At 55.6% G+C, this 20,180-nt stretch overlaps 2 protein-coding genes across 7 annotated transcripts in view; both read right to left on the bottom strand.

Annotated features, from left to right (window-relative positions):
- Positions 1 to 13,070, bottom strand: part of MICAL1 (microtubule associated monooxygenase, calponin and LIM domain containing 1) — a 46,899-nt gene extending 33,829 nt beyond the window's left edge. The window contains exon 1 of one of the 4 annotated variants that reach the window (XM_075909977.1): positions 12,835 to 13,070. The gene's annotated coding sequence lies outside the window, so the exon portion shown is untranslated. Of the gene's footprint in view, positions 1 to 353; positions 982 to 2,765; positions 3,263 to 4,071; positions 4,494 to 12,834 lie in introns of those variants that run through there. The other 3 variants (XM_075909981.1, XM_075909982.1, XM_075909978.1) reach the window with 3 other exon arrangements.
- A 4,870-nt stretch (positions 13,071 to 17,940) lies between these two features.
- LOC112544581 (inositol 1,4,5-triphosphate receptor associated 2-like) overlaps positions 17,941 to 20,180 on the bottom strand; it is a 33,555-nt gene continuing 31,315 nt past the window's right edge. For all 3 annotated transcript variants that reach the window (XM_075910339.1, XM_075910338.1, XM_075910340.1), the window contains 4 exons: positions 19,988 to 20,052; positions 19,755 to 19,889; positions 19,445 to 19,555; positions 17,941 to 18,189 (listed from right to left, as the gene is read on the bottom strand). In XM_075910339.1, coding sequence (XP_075766454.1) covers positions 18,030 to 18,189; positions 19,445 to 19,555; positions 19,755 to 19,889; positions 19,988 to 20,052 — 471 coding nt within the window. In that variant the 3' untranslated portion in view covers positions 17,941 to 18,029. The remainder of the gene's footprint in view (positions 18,190 to 19,444; positions 19,556 to 19,754; positions 19,890 to 19,987; positions 20,053 to 20,180) is intronic.

Genomic DNA, 20,180 nt, shown 5'->3' with positions numbered 1-20,180 from the left:
AAGGCGTTTCTAAGTGAGGTGAAACTTGGGGATCAACCCCTGAAAGGGACACAGTAGTCTGGACAGGTTGAGAGCTTCTAATCCAGAACACACGAGAACCTAAAGCAGAGCTAAACAAAGCAGGCTACTCCGTACACAACTCGCCACACCTCACTGTAGGCTGAGTGGCTACAAACTGACTCTGGAACAGCATGCTGTTTCCCACGGCCCCCCACCCCCTAGGGACTAGGACTAAGGGAACACGCCCTTCCCTCCTCCCCACTGTTACAATGCTAGCTTGCAATGGCAGCACAGTCCTCAATACACTGCGTCGGGTCGTGCCGCAAACCCCGGTCTGTTGTGTGCTCTCCTACCTTAGTTAGACACACACAGCTCGCTGACGGGCACCCTTCAGTTCCAGGATCTTTACCGCAAGCGAAACAAGAAGCACCAAGCTCCCTGCACAGTTTCCAGCCAGAGAACGACTTGCAAACGACACGGATTTGGAATGGAAGCGACAGGCGTGGGAGAGGGACCCAAAGGAAGGGACTCCTCCAAGGAGGAGGCTCAGAAGGGACTGCCCCAGCCTTTCTGCTGTCCTCCCTCCTCTCCATTGCGTTTGGGGAGGAAAAGGTCGTGTCGTGAAAAATTGTCGTGATTTAAACACTTGCTTGGTGGTTATGCCTACAGCCTCCACTGCACCAGGTGCTATACAAACATATCGTAAGTGACTATCCCTACCCCAAAGAGCTAAAATGCAAGTGCATCTGGGGGGAAGCACAGCAATCGCTTAACAGTGCAATGCAACATGGCACCAAACTTTGGAGGGGGCTGGGGAAGAATTCAAGATCCAGTTAAGATATCCTTTTTCCAGAGGGGGGCGTTTTAAGGTAGGTTAGCACCCCCCAACAATAACGAACTGCTCACTAATCATTTTTTAAGCCCAGGTTCTCATGCAATGGAATTAACTGTTCTTTTTTTGAGTGCTCTGGAGGAACGGCACCAACTAAATACCACGCAGCTATCCACATAGAATCATAGAATAATAGGACTGGAAGGGACCTCGAGAGGTCATCGAGTCCAGCCCCTCGCTCTCAAGGCAGGACCAAGCTCCGTCTACACCATCCCTGACAGATGTCTATCTAACCTGTTCTTAAATATCTCCAGAGAGGGAGATTCCACCACCTCCCTTGGCAATTTATTCCAATATTTGACCACCCTGAGAGTTAGGAATTTTTTCCTAATGTCCAATCTAAACCTCCTTTGCTGCACTTTAAGCCCATTACTCCTTGTCCTGTGCTCAGAAACCAAGAGGAACAAATTTTCTCCTTCCTCCTTGTGACGCCCTTTTAGATATTTGAAAACTGCTATCATGTCCCCTCTTAATCTTCTTTTTTCCAAACTAAACAAGCCCAGTTCATGAAGCCTGGCTTCATAGGTCATGTTCTCTAAACCTTTAATCATTCTTGTCACTCTTCTCTGTACCCTTTCCAATTTCTCCACATCTTTCTTGAAATGTGGCGCCCAGAACTGGACACAGTACTCCAGCTGAGGCCTAACTAGTGCAGAGTAGAGCGGCAGAATGACTTCACAAGTTTTGCTTACAACACACCTGTTGATACAACCTAAAATCATATTTGCTTTTTTGCAACAGCATCACACTGTTGACTCATATTCAACTTGTGGTCCACTATGACCCCTAGATCCCTTTCCGCCATGCTCCTTCCTAGACAGTCGCTTCCCATCTTGTATGTATGGAACTGATTGTTCCTTCCTAAGTGGAGCACTTTGCATTTCTCTTTATTAAACCTCATCCTGTTTACCTCTGACCATTTCTCTAACTTGCTAAGGTCATTTTGAATTATGTCCCTATCCTCCAAAGAAGTCGCAACCCCACCCAGTTTGGTATCATCTGCAAACTTAATAAGCGTACTCTCTATCCCAATATCTACATCATCGATGAAGATATTGAACAGTACGGGTCCCAAAACAGACCCTTGAGGAACTCCACTTGTTATCCCTTTCCAGCAGGATTTAGAACCATTAACAACAACTCTCTGACTACGGTTATCCAGCCAATTATGCACCCACCTTATCGTGGCCCTATCTAAGTTATATTTGCCTAGTTTATCAATAAGAATATCATGCGAGACCGTATCAAATGCCTTACTAAAGTCTAGGTATATGACATCCACCGCTTCTCCCTTATCCACAAGGCTCGCATCAGCAACAGCTTTGCCAGGAAATCCAGAGGTAACTGATGGCCATGCGGCACTTCTGTCTGCAGCAGTACTTGGGTTAGGCAATGCGGTTGGAGTCTGACCTGCCCCGGAAGGGAGAATAATGCATTGGAGAGCTAGGAATGTTAACCCCTTCTTCCCTGGAAGGAGATCCATTTCCCCTAAACCTCCGCACTAAGCCACTCCCAAGAAAGAAACAAGTCCGTCAAGTGTGCTCCTAGCCTTACAGCCCCTACCGCACATCAGATACCAGTCCAGGACCTTCCAGCCCCTCAGAAGGGCCCACAGCAAGCCGCAGAGACAAATTTCGAAATGCCAAAGCCCTCCACAGAGTATGCAGAAACTTGCGATTCCAGGTCACATCGTTCCTTAGCGTCCGTGTAATATACACAAGGGAATGAAGGCATTTGGGGCAGATCTGTGCCCCGGCCGCCTCCTAGGTCCCCGATCAATCCGTTGCTGGAATGGGAACAATCTCGACCAGTTGGTCTCAACCAGGGTACCCTGGGGGTAGGCAGAGGTCTTCCGCAGGATACATCAACTTACCTAGAGATTTGCCTAGTGTTCCCCCAGGCTACGGGAAATGCACTGGCGAAGTCAGCACACACTAGCATTTCATACAGTGACGTGGTCCTGCTGCTCTCCGTACTGTGTGGTGAAATGTACAGGCACTATTTATAGTCCACGCGATCTGTCCCACAGCGAACATGAGCACATAAGCCATGTGTCAGTACTAGCATGGCTGGGGCACTTTTGTATTTTGATGTCTGATTTGCTAAGCAAGGCCTTTTTAAGGGAGATGAAACTTGGGGATACGCAAGAGCACAGGTGCAGGAACTAGGGATTTAGGGGGGCTGCAGCACCCCCCGACTCCCAGCTGTCACCCTTCATGCCAGGGGCTCTGCTGCCATCCCTGAGTGCCAAAGTCTGGGCTGCCACCCCAGTGCCTGGGGTCCTGGCTGCCACCCTGCACGCCAGCTGGCTCTGCTGCTGACCCCATGCACCAGAGGGTTCTGCTGCTGACCCCATGCGCCAGAGGGTTCTCCTGCCAGCCCAGGGTCTTGTCTGCCGGCCCTGTGGACTAGGGCTTTGCTCCTGGCCTCAGCTGAGGGGGGGGGGACACAGGGTTGAGGGGGCTGGATTCAGTATCCTCAACCCCCTCTTTAAAAATATTCCTGTGCAAGACAAATCAGACTCCTGAAAGGGGCAGGGTGATCTGGAAAGGCTGAGAGCCAGATGCCTAGACAGCCTCAGGCTTGTTTTTCATCTGGAGGGGGGGGGGGTCCCTGATTTCAGGGCCACAGAATCAGAGCTCTGCCCCAGACTGTGGCACTTAGTCCCCAGTGAGGGAAGGAAACAGAGACAGGGAAATTAAGAATGTGCAGGAAGCCTGTGTCGGAGTGAGGAACTGGACTGGCTCTCTCAGGATTCCCAGCCCATAGCCCGGCCTGGCCCCTGCAGGGCGGCTTTTACGCGAGAGAACATTTCCGTAACTGGGGCTCCATCCAGTGCTCACGAGAGATCATTCTGTAACTGGGGCTCCATCCGGTGCTCGCGAGAGATCATTCTGTAACTGGGGCTCCATCCGGTGCTCAGTGCTGGACAGAGGAAGTCTTGCCCCAAGGAGCATGTCCCTAGACCCGACAGTGTCAGGCAGCGCATACTTGGGCAGTTACACTGTCTCCCTGGGGATGCTGCGTCACGAGGCTGAAGGCAAAGTGAGCAGCCAGCCCCCCTGCTTGGTAATTGCCATGAGACACGTTTCCTGCTGTGGTTTGTTGCTGTTATGAAACAGAATTTACGGCACATGCACAAATAAAACAGTCAACTGCCCAGAGGTGGCTGGGGATACCTGAATCACTCGGGGCGACCGACAACCACATCAACCCAGGAGTGCTGGAAAAAACTTGGAACGGGGCTGCTGTGGCTGGAAACCAGGTATTTGGTGTTTGTTTTTCTTCTTCAACCCGCCTTCGTTCCAGCAGCAAATCCATCAGCCATTCAAGAGCCACACAACGGTGTTATCCCCGCTTCCCTTCAGCTTGGACAAAGCAGAGGGATTTCCTGGGGATTAAGAGCTAGCGAGTTCTCATCCCCATCTCCACTACCAGCTCCGCTCAACCCGACAGCAGTTCTTATTCACGCCTGGCTGTGAATAGAACGGAACAATGAAAAGCACAATGGGAAAAGTCAGCTGGGCAAAGGTCCCAGTTTGGGCTCTGCTGCGACCCACAAAACATCACCAAACCCTATAGATGCTTAAGCACCTGCTTGTGGGCATGGGCACTGCTGTCTTCCCACCTAAGCCCCAGAACAATTCACTCCCCGGGGGAAGACAGGCGTTCGGCCAACCTGTGTTGCATGTGTGGCTTGATCTGGAAGGCAGGCTCTAAATCGGGTTGGGTCCCGTTCAAAATCCAGCCAGGGAAGGAACCAGAAGGGCCTCCCACGTCTTATCCCCGGTGGCTGGAGCACTCAGAGAGGAAGTGAGAGAGTCAGGTTCAATTTCCGATTCAGGCCCAAGCACTCTCATGATTCAACTTTAGAGAGCCCCCGCACATCCGACTGTCCCCTAGCTCATCCTGGGCAGCGGGAGACCCCTGTTCAGATCCTTGCTCTCCATCTGGCAGGCAGAGGGAACTGTCCTGGGTCTCCCTTGTCCCAGGCGAGCTCTCTAACGACAGGGCTAGAAATTAGATGGTCACGCCCCCCTGTCTGGCTATCGTGTGCGCAGTGCGGCAAGCACCTGCCTTATTCACGCTACCTAGTGCTGAGGTGCCTGTGCCGCCTGCCTGCAGGCAGGGACAGTGGCAGTGCTCCCTGGGAGCTGAGCGCTTGGGCGGCCATCCAGGAGACAGTCACATGCCATCCAACTGATCAGCAGAGCGCCCACAGCTATTGGTAGTGCACATCCCCACATGCCTCGGTGCACATAACAAAATTTATCCCGCACATGGTTGGAAAAAATTGGAGGGAACATTGGCTGGGAAGGGGGGATCCATTCGTGGATTGTTCAGCAGAGCTAGGTACCTGGACTAGGGTCTCAGCACACATCCCTCGCGTTGGCATCTCCATTGGCCAGCTTCAATGTCCCTCCAGCATGCCGGACCTTGTGGATCCCATTCCCAGCTATCCCTGTCCATTGCACAGAGCCGCAGTACCTCACGCCGCCTTGTAGATCCTGGGATTTTCCAGCCGCCATGACCCTGGGCATTGCAAGTGGCTCCGGGCCTCTGTCTACACTGGAACTGGCTTTACACTCATCTCCAGCTGCTGCAGTTTGGAACACGGCTTCGACTGAGAAATATGAATGAGGCCAGATCATATTCTTCTGGATACAGCACACATCCTCCAGGCGTCCGTGTCAGGAGAAAGCATCTGAGAGTCTTAGGGCCATCGTTTCAAACGACTAAATGACACAGCCCTGGCGCCACGCTGTCCCAAGAGTTCAGCTCCCAGTCAGGCAACAAAAAAAGGGTGGTGACTTCCTGTGAAAATCTGGCCACTGCTGCAGGAGCCACTGAGTATCTGGCCCTGAATGTCTCAGGGTTGGGCTACAGCCACGTCTCATTAACTCTGCTCAGTTACTCCAGGTTCAAACCAGCACTCCTGAGATCAAAATCTGGCGCTATTTCTAACAATTCTTCAAACTCTGGCAGGGGCAGGAAACCAATGGCCCGGGGGCCGGATGCAGCCCATGGGTTGCCTGGATCCGGTCCCTGAGCCTCGGGCTCCCCCCCCCCGCCAGCATTGGGGAGTCCACGCTGGCACTCAGCCCCCCCGCCGTGTGCCCACGCGACTGGAGCACACACAGTCTACTAGCCTGGGCCCCCCTAGGCTCTGATATCTGAGAGGAAGGTGGGGAGTGCCTTTCTGCTTCTCAGCCCATGTCAGCGAGGGATTTTGTTTTTTGCTTCTCACTTGTGTGCAGGGGCGGCTCGAGGCGCCCCAGGCGGAACGTACGATCGGCGCCCCCGCCTGCACGGCCGTCAATGGAGTGATGTCATCATCGGGCACCTCGGGCGCCCCGTGACGTCATCATCCGGTGCCCCGTTGAAGGCGACGGCCGAGTCGGCTCGTAGTCACAGGCCGCCCCTGCTTGTGTGCAGCCCCCAACTGATTTTTTGTACAGGCCGAAACTGCAAGGAGCTGGAATTTTAAACAAGCGTAGTGAATGTGCTGCAAAGCCAGGATAAGCAGGCTCTCCTTAGTGACGGGGGGTTGGATCCAAGTCACCAGGCCTACAACGCCCCCCCCGGAGGAAAGCAAGCTGGGCTACACAGGGGAACAGTGTCTTTCATTTGCTCCGGGTGCCACTGCCGCCTCCTTGACAGCCTGAGTCACCGTCAGACAGACCTGTGATTCAAGGCCACCCTCCTGTTTTGCTGTGGTTATGACAATAAACACGGAGAATGGACTGCTCTGGCAAGCCTCAAAGAGGGAACGACTTGGATTTCACTGCCAGCCTTGACTCATGGAAGAAGTTGTGAAAGGGTTTTCAGAGACGCTGGACGCACACAGCAGCTATTGTTGTCACCAGGCTTTGCTGCAAGCCCTGGGACTTTCAGAAGCTCAGTGTGCAGGAAGGGACAGGCGTGTGGTCCAGCGGGAAGGCCACTGTGGCCGATTCCCTGTCCCAGTCTTTATCTATGCCCATCCCTGGAATAGCACCACACACCACAGGCCGTCACTTTGGCTGGGGCTCTCTAAATCGGTGTCTCTCGGTGATTGGCCTGTGGAAGGCAGCAAGCCAGTCCCCGGCATTAAAAAGGTGGTGAAACACTGCTCTAGGCGTAATCAACACCTCTGAACACCAGGCCCCACGTCTCTGGCTGGGCTCTGAATGCAGGGAGCTGGTGGCGTGTCAGACCGGCCCAGGGAGTGATAAGTACCCGATGAGAGGCAGGAACAATAATTAGATGGTGGAAGAGCCCTGCAAACGCCGGACGGAAAATGGCCCTTTTGTGTAACACCGGCCAGCAAGACATGGCTTTCCCTTCCCGGGACCATTCTCACGGGAGCGTTTTGCATTCCTCATATGCAAATGTTCTTCTGAATCTGCAAGCAGTTCTGAGCAGAACCACCGTCACTCCTCCGGACTCGTACGCAGACCCCCAGACTCAGCTGGGGGCCATCATATAACAACAAAGAGAGAATGGGTTTGTTGCAGAGGCTCGGGGAGAAAAGGGGCCTGGATCCTCGTGGCGATCAGATCCAGAGAACGCAGGGGATGCCAAACAGAGAGCGGAGCTTTGTGTTTCCCTGGAGAAGGGGTTGGGCTTTTTGGACAGCTGTTACCAACACACGTGCTATAATGTTTGACATTTCCATGGTACTTCTCTTTCAGGATCCACTAGGTCTTTGCAAAGGTTAAGGAAGCTTCAAAACACACCCGTGAGGGAGGGATCATCCCCATTATATAGGTGAGGAAACTATATACATAGGTGGACAACCAATGCCACAGATCAAGTGAACGCCCAGTGGGATGAGGCTAAGAATGGCCATACTGGGTCAGACCAAAGGTCCATCTAGCCCAGTATCCTGTCTGCCCACAGTGGCCAATGCCAGGTACTCCAGGGAGAATGCACAGAACAGGCAAATGATCCTTCCCTTGCTGCCTATTCCCAACTTATGACAGAAGCTAGAGACACTTGATGGACCTATCCTCCATGAATTTATCTGTTTTGAACCCTGTTATAGTCCTGGCCTTCACAACATCCTCTGGCAAGGAGTTCCACAGGTTGACTGTGTGTTGTGTGAAGAAATATTTCCTTTTGCTTGTTTTAAACCTGATACCTATTAATTTCATTTGGTGATCCTTAGTTCTTGTGTTATGGGAACAAGTAAATAACTTTTCCTTATTGACTTTCTCCACACCAGTCATGATTTTATAGACCACTGTCATATTCCCCCTTAGTCTTGAATCTGAAAAGTCCCAGTATTATTAATCTCTCCTTATACTGCAGCCATTCCAAACTCCTAATCATTTTTGGTGACCTTTTCTAAACCTTTTCCAATGCCAAGATATCATTTTTGAGATGAGATGACCACATCTGTATGCAGTATTCACGATGTGGGCATACAATGGCATACCATGGATTTAAACAGAGGCAATAAGATATTTTCTCTCATTATCTAGTCCCTTTGTAATTATTCCTAACATGCGGGTTGCTTTTTTGGCCGCTGCTGCACATTGAGTGGATATTTTCAGAGAACTATTCACAATGACTCCAAGATCTCTCTCGACTGGTAACAGCTAAATTCTTCCTATTATTTTATGTGTATAGTTGGGATTATGGTTTCCAATATGTATTACTTTGCATTTATCAACATTAAAATTCATCTGCCATTTTGTTGCCCAGTCGTCTGGTTTTGATGAGAAACCATCACATTCCAGCACATCCCATTGTCCTGGCACAACCAAACCCTGAACTCGCTTGAAGTTAGGAGATGAGGAAGCTGCGTACCACATTTGGTGCTCCTAGCTCTTACCGTTGAGGGGTCCTTGAACAAACGGCCTCACAGACGGATGGATGGACACACAGACTGACAGATGCACAAACTCTTAAAAATATATAATAGATGATCATGAACAGCAACTGGGTGTGGAAGTAGAGGGCACTGGGAGCAGTGTAAGAAGTGGCTATAAAAGGGGCTGTGTAGGAGTTTCTATGTATCACAAAATTTTAGGGGAACTTAGAATGACTGGGCTTTGTGACATTCCCCCCACTTGCGCATGCATACACACACACATATACACACACACACGGATTCTTCTTCCTCTTCACTATTTCCTCCTGTGGCCACTCACCAGGAAGGCTATAACCAGCTGCTTTCTTTCCTGCAACTAGCCACCGTTCACTCTCAGAATGAGACAAGTTATTTCTGGTGATGCAGCTACCTGTTACCCTTGTGAAGCAGCGACCGTTAGAGCTAGGGACCGGCTCCTTCCAAACACCCCAGTCTTCGGGGGAAGGGGCAAAGTCCAGAGCCTAACTTAGCAGCTGTCTTGATGGGCTGAACCAAAATCCTGGCTCTGGCCACCCCAAATCTTTCCATCTGGATCCAGGCACATGCTCATCTCTAATGACATCTGCCAATGTGTGCCCAGAACAATGCAAGCGTCTCCTGTCCCATCCACGGGGCTTACCCACGGGGATCACATTTCTGGGGAGAGGGAGACACTGGAGGTCAGTTTTCGTGACCCATTTCATTTGTAGCCTCCCTGCTGAGACTGTCAGCCCTAGAGGTGGTGGGCCGGGCGGCGCTGGGAATTTTGAGCTCACCTGGGTGCATGGGACTGGAGAAAGGAGGGCTGATGTTTCGGGGGGAACTAATTTGGGGTGACACCTGGAGCTCAGGAATGTAAGCTGATCATACAATCATAGAACCATAGAGCTGGAAGAGACCTCAGAAGGTCATCAAGTCCAGCCCCCTGCTCTAGGCAGGACCAATCCCAACTCAATCAACCCGGCCAGGGCTTTGTCAAGCCAGGACTTAAAAACTTCTAGGGATGGAGACTCCACTAACCCATTCCAGTGCTTCACCGCTCTCCTAGGAAAATAGTTTTTCCTAATGTCCAACCTGGACCTCTCCCACCACAACTTGAGACCATTGCTCCTTGTTCTGTCATCTGTCACTACTGAGAACAGCCTCTCTCCATCCTCTTTGGAGGAAGTTGAAGGCTGCTATCAAATCCCCCCTCACTCTTCTCTTCTGCCGAGTAAATAGACCCAACTCCCTCAGCCTCTCCCTGATGGCTGGTGGCTAGACACAGTCTCTGCAGTAACCTTGGCCCCCCGTGTGCTCAGTACAGATCTCTGTCCTACAACGCTGCCTGCCGCAGCACTGACAGCTAATGAAACAAGCATCCTCAAGCCATGGCCCGTTTCCAACTATCCAGTCCCAAGCGGCAACAACTCACCACAGCTACGTGTACACACCCACCAGAAACTCAAGCTGCTCTGGGAAGACTGGGGAGCCCAGAGAAAGCAACAGAGAAAGCTGCCTCCCCTCCATCCCGATTCAGCAGCAGGGAAACAAGGGGCCCAGGCCCGGGGCAGGGTCCCTCGTGTGTTCCCAATGGCTGCAAGACACCCTCGTCATATGGATGTAAACACACAGCAGCCCGTCTGCCTTATAAGCCGCCTCCAGGCTGCTGGGAGCTGGAGATACCCTGTGGCTCGCAGCCCACATGAATATTTCATCCCTGCACATGCTCACGGCAGCTCTGGGGCAGAGCTGGGCTGCCATAAAACCAGTGCTCTCTCACACCCACCTCCCTTTCCCCCGCGAGCTCCCAGAGAGATGCAATGTGCAGAAAAGGCCGGTCCCGTACGCCTTGCTCCAGACTGGTCCCTCCGTCCCTCACCATCAGACCCAGGCAGGAGGGAGCCCAGCCCCCCGGCCCGGTTCTGGCTGGGAGCCATGGCAGCAGGGCCGCATTATGACTTTCGTGGGCACTTTTGCCTTCCCACTATAATAATCTCAATATTAATAATTATTTTTGATATAACTTTAAATACCTCAAAAAAAAATTTTCTTCCTGTTTTAGGCAAAATGTAATAGATTTTCGGGGGCCCTAAAAGTTTCATTTTTTTCTCTGAGGTGAGAAAAAAATTAAAACATGGTCTTCGACCCTAAACGTTCATTTTTTTCATCTGATTTTAAAAGAAATTAAAACATTTGCTTGGGCCCCTAAAAGTACCGTGGGCCCTAGGCACTGTGCCTACTGGATAAGTCGGCCCTGCATGGCAGGCGCCTTCCCTGGGCTAGCGAGGGCTGGCGGAGCCGCCGCAGACGGAGCCACGCTTTCTCGGCGCGGGAATCGTTAACCTGGCCCTCAGCGCACGCAGTGCGGCAAGGCGCTGACTCATCCCACGCGCGTGATGGTCGGCCAGGCCCCCGGCGAGGGCAGCCAGAGGGAGCAGCTACGTGCCGGCAAGAGGGCAGCTTTATCAGGGCAAAGTCCAGCCACAGCTCCTGGGGCTGGGCAAAGTGAAAGTGAAGGTGGCAAAGGCAGCTCCTCACCTGAGCCGGAGAGAGAAGAGCCCCTGAGCTGCAGCCTTGCCCCGAATGCCCAGCCCACGCCAGTACCCTCCGCTCATTCAAGTCAATGGGAGTGAAGGGCCGTCCCAGGAACAGGCCTCCAGCATGGAACTCCAAGGGGGGAGAAATTGCCCGCCCTGCCCCACCTCCAGTGTGCTTTTGGGGGGGGGGGGTAGCAACCATTCACCCCTGCGGAGGCAGGGGGCTCGTCCCCTCCTCTAGGAGAATCTCTCTTTTCCCAGAGAGCAGGAGAGAAGGGAGACAAATGCCCCTCCAGGCGGCAGAACGGGGGAGGCAGGCGGAGTGGGGGGGGAGACTGGTAAGAAACCCCACCCCAGGGCGTGAAACAGGAGTGGGAAGGGACCTCGCCCGTGCAGGGAGAAAGGTGAAGGGTGGCGCTGTGGACCGGGCTTCCCCAAGAGGGTTTCATACCCTGAGGGCAGGGAGGATCCGCCTGACGGTGGAGGAGGGTGCACAGTGTGGGGGGTATCTTGAGCCTATTCCCCCCCCCCCACACACACACACCCCCCACATAAGAACAAGGCTGGCTCTGAGACAAGGAAGCGGGGGAAGGGAGCGCTGCCATCTGGAAGCAGGGCACCCCACAGGGTTACCCCCAAAGACAGGCAGGTAGGCTCCCCAGACAACATGGGCAGAGTTCAGGCGGATACACGGCTGCCGGACGCTTTCTGAAAGCTTCCTGGGCCTCCCCACCCACCCAGCCCCGTGCGTGAGGGGGTGCCGGCAGCACGTCTGCCCTGGCTCCCCTGCGCAAGCAGTCAGACAAACCGGCCAGCCACTCTCCAAAGTAAGGGAAACAGGCTGAGCTGGGAGTTCAAGCAGCAGCAGCAGAGAGGAGGTGGCAGGGAAGGCTCCCTCTGGTCCCATCCCAGTGTCTCGGGGGCCCTGGGCCTCCCTGCATCTCACGCCTCCCTGCCGCAGTGCACAGAACCGAGCACCGTAGGGCACAGTCACTGCTGGGACCACCAGGCTGTGTCACTGGGGGGCTGAGAGGAGTCCCCGAGCCAGCTTGCCACTTTCCCAGCGGGTCCGGCCGGCATTCCCTCCGGCCACAAACGTGGGCCAGATCCTGAGGGGCACAGCACGCCCCCGGCTCCTCCAAGCGCAGTGCCAGGAGCGCCGCAGGCCTTGGCACTGCCACATGCGCACGCTAGCCTCTCGCAGCCCCCGCAAGGCGCACAGCAGGGCAGAATCAGGCCCAGGCTCAGCACAGAGATGCTGGCACTCGGGGCACTGCCGCTCCCCGGCTGGAAGTGCTTTCCAGCACGTACCGTTTGGTCCAGCGGGTGGTTCTCACCCTCCGCACGCACCCGCGCTGTACAACCTGCCCTAGAGCCACTGCAGAGCTGTGGGGAGCTTTACAGACCCTCCTCCAACTCCTCTAGTACCGCCTGGCCTGTCGCCAGGGCCCTGCCGCTAGTTCTCACCCCACCGCCCCTGCAGCCACCCACAGGCACCGCTGCCAGGTGCTGGTCTCTCCGGCGGCAGGTGGCAACAGCAGGAATCAAAGAACCCACTGTGAGCCCCAAGCACAAGGTCGACTTACATGCAGCGGAGCCTGGAGAGCTGGAATCCCCGGGGTGCCCTGGGGGCAGCGGAGCCCTGGCACCCAGCGTCAGCCTGCAGCTTGCTTCCGGGCCCAGAGTGGCTGCCGAAGGGCAGGGCTGCGTCGCAGGAGGCTGAGTGTGCCTGCAGTCCCGATGAGCAAGCAGGAAATTGAAATTAAAACCGCGCTCCGTTTCCTCCTGGCTGTGCAGCTGCTCACGCTAACTGGAGCAGGGGGTGGGTGGGGTGTGTGCAGCTGCTCTGAGAGCCAGGCCCCAGGGAGCGGGGAGGAGCGGAGACAGCAACGCCTGCCAGGAGCATCCTTGTGGTGGAGGGGAAAAAACTGCCGCATAAACACAGCCTGTCTTGGAGGGGCTGTCACTCCCCGCCCAGAGCTGGGTGTGGGGCCCAGGCGTCCTGAGTCCCCCCCCCACACACACACCCCGCCCAGAGCTGGGTGTGGGGCCCAGGCGTCCTGAGTCCCCCCCCCCACACACACACCCCGCCCAGAGCTGGGTGTGGGGCCCAGGCGTCCTGAGTCCCCCCCCCACACACACACCCCGCCCAGAGCTGGGTGTGGGGCCCAGGCGTCCTGAGTCCCCCCCCCACACACACACCCCGCCCAGAGCTGGGTGTGGGGCCCAGGCGTCCTGAGTCCCCCCCCCCACACACACACCCCGCCCAGAGCTGGGTGTGGGGCCCAGGCGTCCTGAGTCCCCCCCCCACACACACACCCCGCCCAGAGCTGGGTGTGGGGCCCAGGCGTCCTGAGTCCCCCCCCCCACACACACACCCCGCCCAGAGCTGGGTGTGGGGCCCAGGGTCCATGACAAGAGCTGGCTAAAAAAGGTTATTTAAAGGTTGCCAGATTTTTTTCACAGTGTGTCAGTTTTGCCATGTTCCGAATGGAACGACGCCTCTTTTTAAAACCCAAATGAGAATTGACGCTGTTCTCGGCTTGCTGAGAACTCCGGGATCAATTTGACAACTGTTTCTCCACGGTTCAGTCACAACATGTTGCAAACAACATCACAGCCCGTCCTCCCGTACCCAGTCCCCCACCCCTCCCCAAAGACACCAGCTTTCTGCAAATGGTCTTTTTTTAAAGGCCATTGGGGAAGGAGGGGGGGCAGAAAAAAATTGTGTTTGAAAACATCTGGCTAGTTCCAGTGGGCGCTGAGACGGCTCAAGGAGCTGCCACTTCCTCCCGGAGATGGGGCTAGACCCCAGGCCTTGCTCTGCCCAGCTGCCCCTGTCCCGGTCCCTGGCACCAGGTTCCAAGGACATGCCTCACCCCGCCCATGCTCACTGCAGGGCTGAGCTCTGCAGCCCCAGCCGGCCTGGAAAGGGGGGCAGGGTACGAAAACGGAATCTCCTGGAGGAACAAGGTGCCCGGGCATGTAAGAGGCGAATGGGGCCATACAACGCCCAGTGCCCCAGATGCTGCTCCTGGGGCTGTGAGGATCCTTCCCCACCCCTCCCTGCTGGGGGCAGAGCTGTAGGAACCATTTGTAGCTGGGGCTGAGAGCTATTGAAATGAACGGGAATCCCTGGATGTGATGGAAACCGCTTTTAGCCGGGGTGCAGCACCTGCCTCCCCCGCAGGCCAGCACCTCTGGCGCCCAGGGAGAGTCAGCTTGCGGCGCCATCCCCCCCAGCCCGTTCTTACACACGGGCAAACGCCCCTTTGCCCTGAGAGCTGCTCCCCCTCCCATCTCTGGGGCCAAGCCAGCAGAACGTGCAGGCATCCGGACGCCTCCCACCTCGGGGCTCTCTACCCTGGCCGGCCGTGCATCATATTTAACCCTCCGCTTGCACTCAAAGCCCCTCTTTGCTGCCAGGGGTTTATCCTCCTGGACGCCTCCCTGGAGGTCCTTTTGTTGTGATGGTCTCGAGCCCTCTCTCGAGTGGGGCGGGGCCCTGCTGCACTCAATGGGACCAGCCCGGCACAGGATCAGGTAGTAGCTAAGAGGAGGGCAGCCCTAGGCCTGGTGTAATGACGTACCCACCGGCCAGGCAGAGCACAGAGAGTGGGGGAGTCTGGCTGGCCTCTGGGAAGGCGAGGCCGGGGTGTACCTGCAAGCATGGCTTTGGCACGTGGTCCTGCCTAGAGGATAGAGCCCCGCACACATCCCCCAACGACCCACTCCTAGCCACATCCTTCACCCCCCTGCTCCGCCTAGCCCAGTCGGGCTCTCTCCCCACACATACCACCCCCCCTACGCCTGCCATCCCTGTGTTATTAGCAGCACCAGAGCGCCCCCTCCAGCCTCCCCAAAACGCAGACAACAGGGAAACAGAGGCACAGCAAAGGGCGGCGGCTTGCCCATACTCACATAAAACACAGTCTCCCTGACTCCCAGCCCACTGCTCCATCCACTGATGCTCACTGCTCCCTTCTCGCTACCGGTCCTGCTCCTGGCTTGGTTCATTGGACTAGTGGCTCTCTCCCAGGGGTCCGCGTGCCCCTGGGGTACGCAGTGCTCGTCTAGGGGGTGCAGCGACTCAGCTAGAGATTGGCCTCCATCCTTTTACAACAAGCGACATAAAAAGCCCTGGTGAAGCCAGTGCAAACAAACATTTCATACCAAAACGTCAGTGCGCCGTGTATATGCAAGTTGGCTTCTTTTACAATTATATGGAGAAAATCGGCCATTTTTTAGGACTAGTGTGGCGGTCCCACTCGCGTGCCTATGCCCGCGGTTGCAGGCGACGCGTTTCTAAGGGAGGCGAAAGGTGGGGATACGCAAGGCAAATCAAACTCCTGAAAGGGGGACTCGGTCCTGAAGGAATTCTGAAATTTTGCCATGACACCAAATGCAGTAATTACAGAATCCCCCCAGGACTAGCTCCAGTCAGGACAAACGTGTGTCCTGTGGCACCTTAGAGACTAACAAAAATACACAAAGGCTCATGAGCTGGCGTGGGCACAACCCACTTCCTCACACCGGCAGAGTGGAGAAAACGGGGAATCTCACACCACATCAAGGAAGGGCAGGGGAGTGTCTGTCAATGGCCGTGTTGGGAGACTACCTGAGCCGGCTGGGAGTGTCCTGTGATGTCAGTTGGGTGTTGAGCGTCATTGACTGAGGGGAAATGGCTCCCTCTGCTTGTAAAACACAGTCACACCATTATTGGACCCAACCAAGAGAGTTATAAGATCAAGAACACATATTCCTGCGCATCCAGAAATATAATCTATGCTATCATGTGCCAACAGTGTCCGTCTGCGATGTACATTGGACAAACGTCTCAGACACTTCGCCAAAGGATCAATGCCCACAAAACAGATATCAGACAGGATCACAAAGAGAAAACAGTTTCTTGCCATTTCAACCAGAAAGGGCACTGTCTCAACGACCTTACTACCTGCATCCTGCTTCCAAGACCTTTTCAGACCACACTTCAAAGAGAATCCTCTGAACTGTCATTCATGCTTAAATTCAACACTTTACACTCAAACTTGAATAAAGAAGCTAATTATCTTACCCATTACAAAGATCGCTTCCCCAATTATCACCTCTAATATCATTAGCTCACAGACATTTACCTTCCCCCTTCCATTCCCCTTCTGTTCTGTAATGTGATTTGTCCTTTTCATGTGTGTTCATTTTTTTAATTGTATCCTTTGGCATATATAGTTGTGACTATTTTCTTCCACTATTGGATCTGAGGAAGTGGGTCTGGCCCACGAAAGCTCATCACCTAATAAACCATCTTGTTAGTCTTTAAAGTGCTACATAGTCCTGGGTTTTTTTTCAGTCACACCTATGTCACTCCCTGCCCAGGGCTTAACCACCACCACCAAGGCCTGTGGGCCACTTTCTGGCCCTGAGGGGGCGCCCCACCCAGCCTGCTCAATAGGGCGCCCTTCCAGACCCCGGGCTGCCTCGTCCTGTCTCCAGCAGCGCATCGGTTTACAGCTGCACATGAAACTTTCAGGCGGCTGTTTAGGCGAGGGGAGGCAGTGACCCAGCCTTTGTCTGCCTGTTTGCACAGGTCGGGGCGAGTGGGTGTGCTCTGTTTGTGCAGCTCTGTGGGTTCCTGAACGCCTGTGTTGATTGCTCCCCTCTCCCCATAGCGGAGCAGCAGTAAATAAATAGCCTGGGAGGGCTTATGCATCAAGTTTATCTGTCCCCCAACTCCTCTTGTGGGCGCCAGGAGCACGCAGGGCAAACCCGGAGCTGCAGCAGTCCCAGCAGCTGGTAACCCCCCGCCGGTGCGTGGTGACACAGGCTGGCTGGCAAATCAGGCAGACTCTAATTTCCTCTTTATTTACCAAAGGCTGAGCGCCTGGGCTCCTTTCATTTCCTTGCTGGGGTTTCAAACTCCTCAGAGGCAGCTAGAGAAAACACCCCCCGCCCCAGGGATTCGGGAAGGCGTAGGCGGGAAGGGCCGGCAGAACACCTGGCCCCTGGGGTCCAGCGCAGCGGCGGAGGGCCCTGGAACAGGTTGGGACAGCAGAGAGTTTGCCTCAACAAGCAGCTGCTGTTCGTGAACCCTGCAGCCACGACCTTTGGCTGCCTGTCTGCAAGCGTGAGGCCTTTCTGCAAACAGCTCTGCTGAGCACCCATCCCGCACCTTCCTAGTCACCGAGCTGCTGTGGGGGACGAGGGCCCACGAGAGCCACAGACAGCAGGGTGGGTTGTGCGGGGGAGTCTGCCTGTTAAAGCATCGTCACAGCCCAGAGGTGGGGGTGGGGTGTTTCGCCTCCCCGAGCCAGGCTGGCTTCGGACTTGCCTGCACAGCGTGTGGGACGGCGTCTCTTCTGCCATGGTCCCTTGCCCCGGGGAGGCATACACTGGGAGGCTGCATCTCTCCCAGAATGCAGGGACGGGCCGAGGCACTTGAGGGCAGCCCAGCCCAAGCTGGAGGGAGAGGAAGAAGGGAGCAGAGCCGGCGGAGACAGGCCCAGCCCCTGGGCCCAGCACAGACCAAGGGGCCCTAGGACTGGGCTGACAAGAGCCATGGTGGTATTGAGGAGCCCTGGAGGGACAAGTTGGTGCAGTGGCTCCTAGTGTCCTTAGAGCACCCACATCCCGTTGCACCTGAGCAAGCCGCAGCCCAGCCCCCCCCAGGGGAGGTGCCCCCCACAGAGCCACAGCCCTTTCCCCCTACTCCTTTTATTATTTTATTTCATTTCCAAAAGTAAGTGGGTGCTACCAGGCTGCCCCTCTCCAGGCTTCCTCCTCCTCCCTACCACTTGGGGCTTGCGGGTGGCTGCTGCTTCTGCAGTTCCAAAATCCACATCAGCGCGAGGCAGGTGATCCCCAGGAAAAGCAGCCACAGGAGAAGCCAGTAGCGCTGCGGCAGGAAAGCCCAGGGCCTGGGCAGCGCTTCTGCTGCCGCTTTGGACCTGCCAAGAAAGAGGGTAGGAGCTTCGTCAGCCTCAGGAGCAGAGGGGATAACGTGCCAGTCTCCCCCGGAAACACCCAGGCTACATCTACGCTGCGCATTCTTGCGCAAGAAGAAATGCAAATGAGATGAAGAGCGCCGTGCCTCATTTGCATATCTTCTTGCGCAAAAATGCGCAGTGTGTAGACAGCCCAAGGTACTAGCAGCAGGTCCAGAAGCGGGGTTATTCCTGGGTAGTACTGAAATCACTACACCTTTCTCTTGCTGCTCCTGGAGCGGGAACCCTCGAGTTCCCGGGGGGAAAAAGAGACGAGACAAGTTCTTTTGGCTTGGTTTTTTTTCTGTCCACAATGTGCCGTCAGACTGTTTTCCCTGCAATGTCAGTGCCCCGGGCTGGGGGTGCGGGGCTCACCGTGCCCAAAGAGCATCGCTGGAAAGAATACGACCATGCCCCTGTACAATTGTACAGTCGGCAACAGGACAGAGGGGCAAGGATAAGGCCTGTCGCGGCTTTCAGCACGGATCAGATTCCAGGTTGTCTGCATCCCTTTAATTCTCCCCTCTCCCCACTTGAAAGTGTGCAAAGGCGGAGGGTCTCCTGTGGGCAAAGGCATACGGGCAGACTTGCTGCAGGACAGCGCGTGGCCCAGGGCCAAGCAACCTTCTTGCAAGCACTGATAAATCAGCTTTGCAACCATCCTGAGAAATTGGCACGCCCGCTATACAGACGGAGAAACTGAGGCACGGTGGTTAAGTGACTTGCCTGCAAGAGAACCCAGTAGTCATTGCTCCCACTTCCTCTACTTCAGGTCCCTGGACATGCTGCCTCCCTCAGACTGGCTCCCCAATGCCTCGTCTGCAGACCACCTTTGTCACCTTAGGGACCTACCAGGCAGGTGACAAACACAGCCTGGGGGTGGCGCTGTCAAAGCCCTGGCTGGGATGATTGAGTTGGCTTGGTCCTGCTTTGGGCAGGGTCTGGACTCGATGACTCCCGAGGTCTCTGCCCGCCCCGGGATTCTATCTGTGAGCCCAGGATCCTGGCTAAACATTGCAACTCCCAAGAGACACTCTGTTCCCTTCCTGCCCTAAGCTGGTGGCAGGTGTTACTGTGGGCCCGGTAAGCAGCTGCTGGTGCCCCCAGAAGTGGCTGCATTTCAGCAGCGGCTGAGGGGACGTTGCTCTGCAGGGTGGGAAGGACTGTAGAGTCCCCCGGGGGCTGGGCACAGCACGGGTCTGAGTTGTAATTAGCTCACGTCAGAGTAAGCTGCAGCTCCTCCGTGGGCCCGCCGCTGTCGGATGCCCCGTCAGGTTCTTCCTTCATGGCCTCGCGGGTGCTTCCCCGTCTCCGCAGCTCCGGCTCACCCCTGGGGGAAATGCAGCAGGGCGCGTTACTCAGCGGCCAGCGGTCCATCCAGTACAGCATCCCCTCCCTGACCTCCATGCATCAGGTGTCAGAGGAAAACGGGACCTGGCCCCACAGAGGAGCGTCACGCAGGCCCAACGGGGCATGAGCTCCCGTCTCTGGTCCCAAGGGGTCTGATGGAACCCATGACACCCCCTTACCCTTCGGCACGGCAGCCTCGGTCCCCCTCGCTCTCCGTGCTGTCTGCCCCCGGCGGGCTTCGCAGCAAGGAGGAGGAGTCGGCGCGCAGGATGAAATAGCCGGCAGTGGAATCCTCCAAGGGACAGCCACCATGCCTGTGGAGCAGAGGGGATCTGGTGATGCCCTGGGCTGTCTGGCTGAGAGCAGAGGGCCTAGTCTCTCCCGCCGCCCTACCTCGGTTATCACACCTTACCTCTCTGTGCCAGGGCCGCTCTCCCCCGCAGCCTTCGCCGCCTCCCCCTCAGGGCTGGGAAATGGCTGCGGACGAAACCCGAGGGACAGCGTGAGCCAAAGGCAAGAGCAGAAGAGCCCAGAGCCCTGCGGCCCCAGCCTGCGGTGCATGTATTGGGGCAGGGGAGCTGGGCGGTGCTCTGCCAGGCCACTCT

The sequence above is a fragment of the Pelodiscus sinensis genome, chromosome 27 (genome assembly GCF_049634645.1).
Source record: "Pelodiscus sinensis isolate JC-2024 chromosome 27, ASM4963464v1, whole genome shotgun sequence".
Taxonomy (NCBI): domain Eukaryota; kingdom Metazoa; phylum Chordata; order Testudines; family Trionychidae; genus Pelodiscus; species Pelodiscus sinensis.
This window is presented reverse-complemented; position numbering and strand designations above follow the sequence as displayed.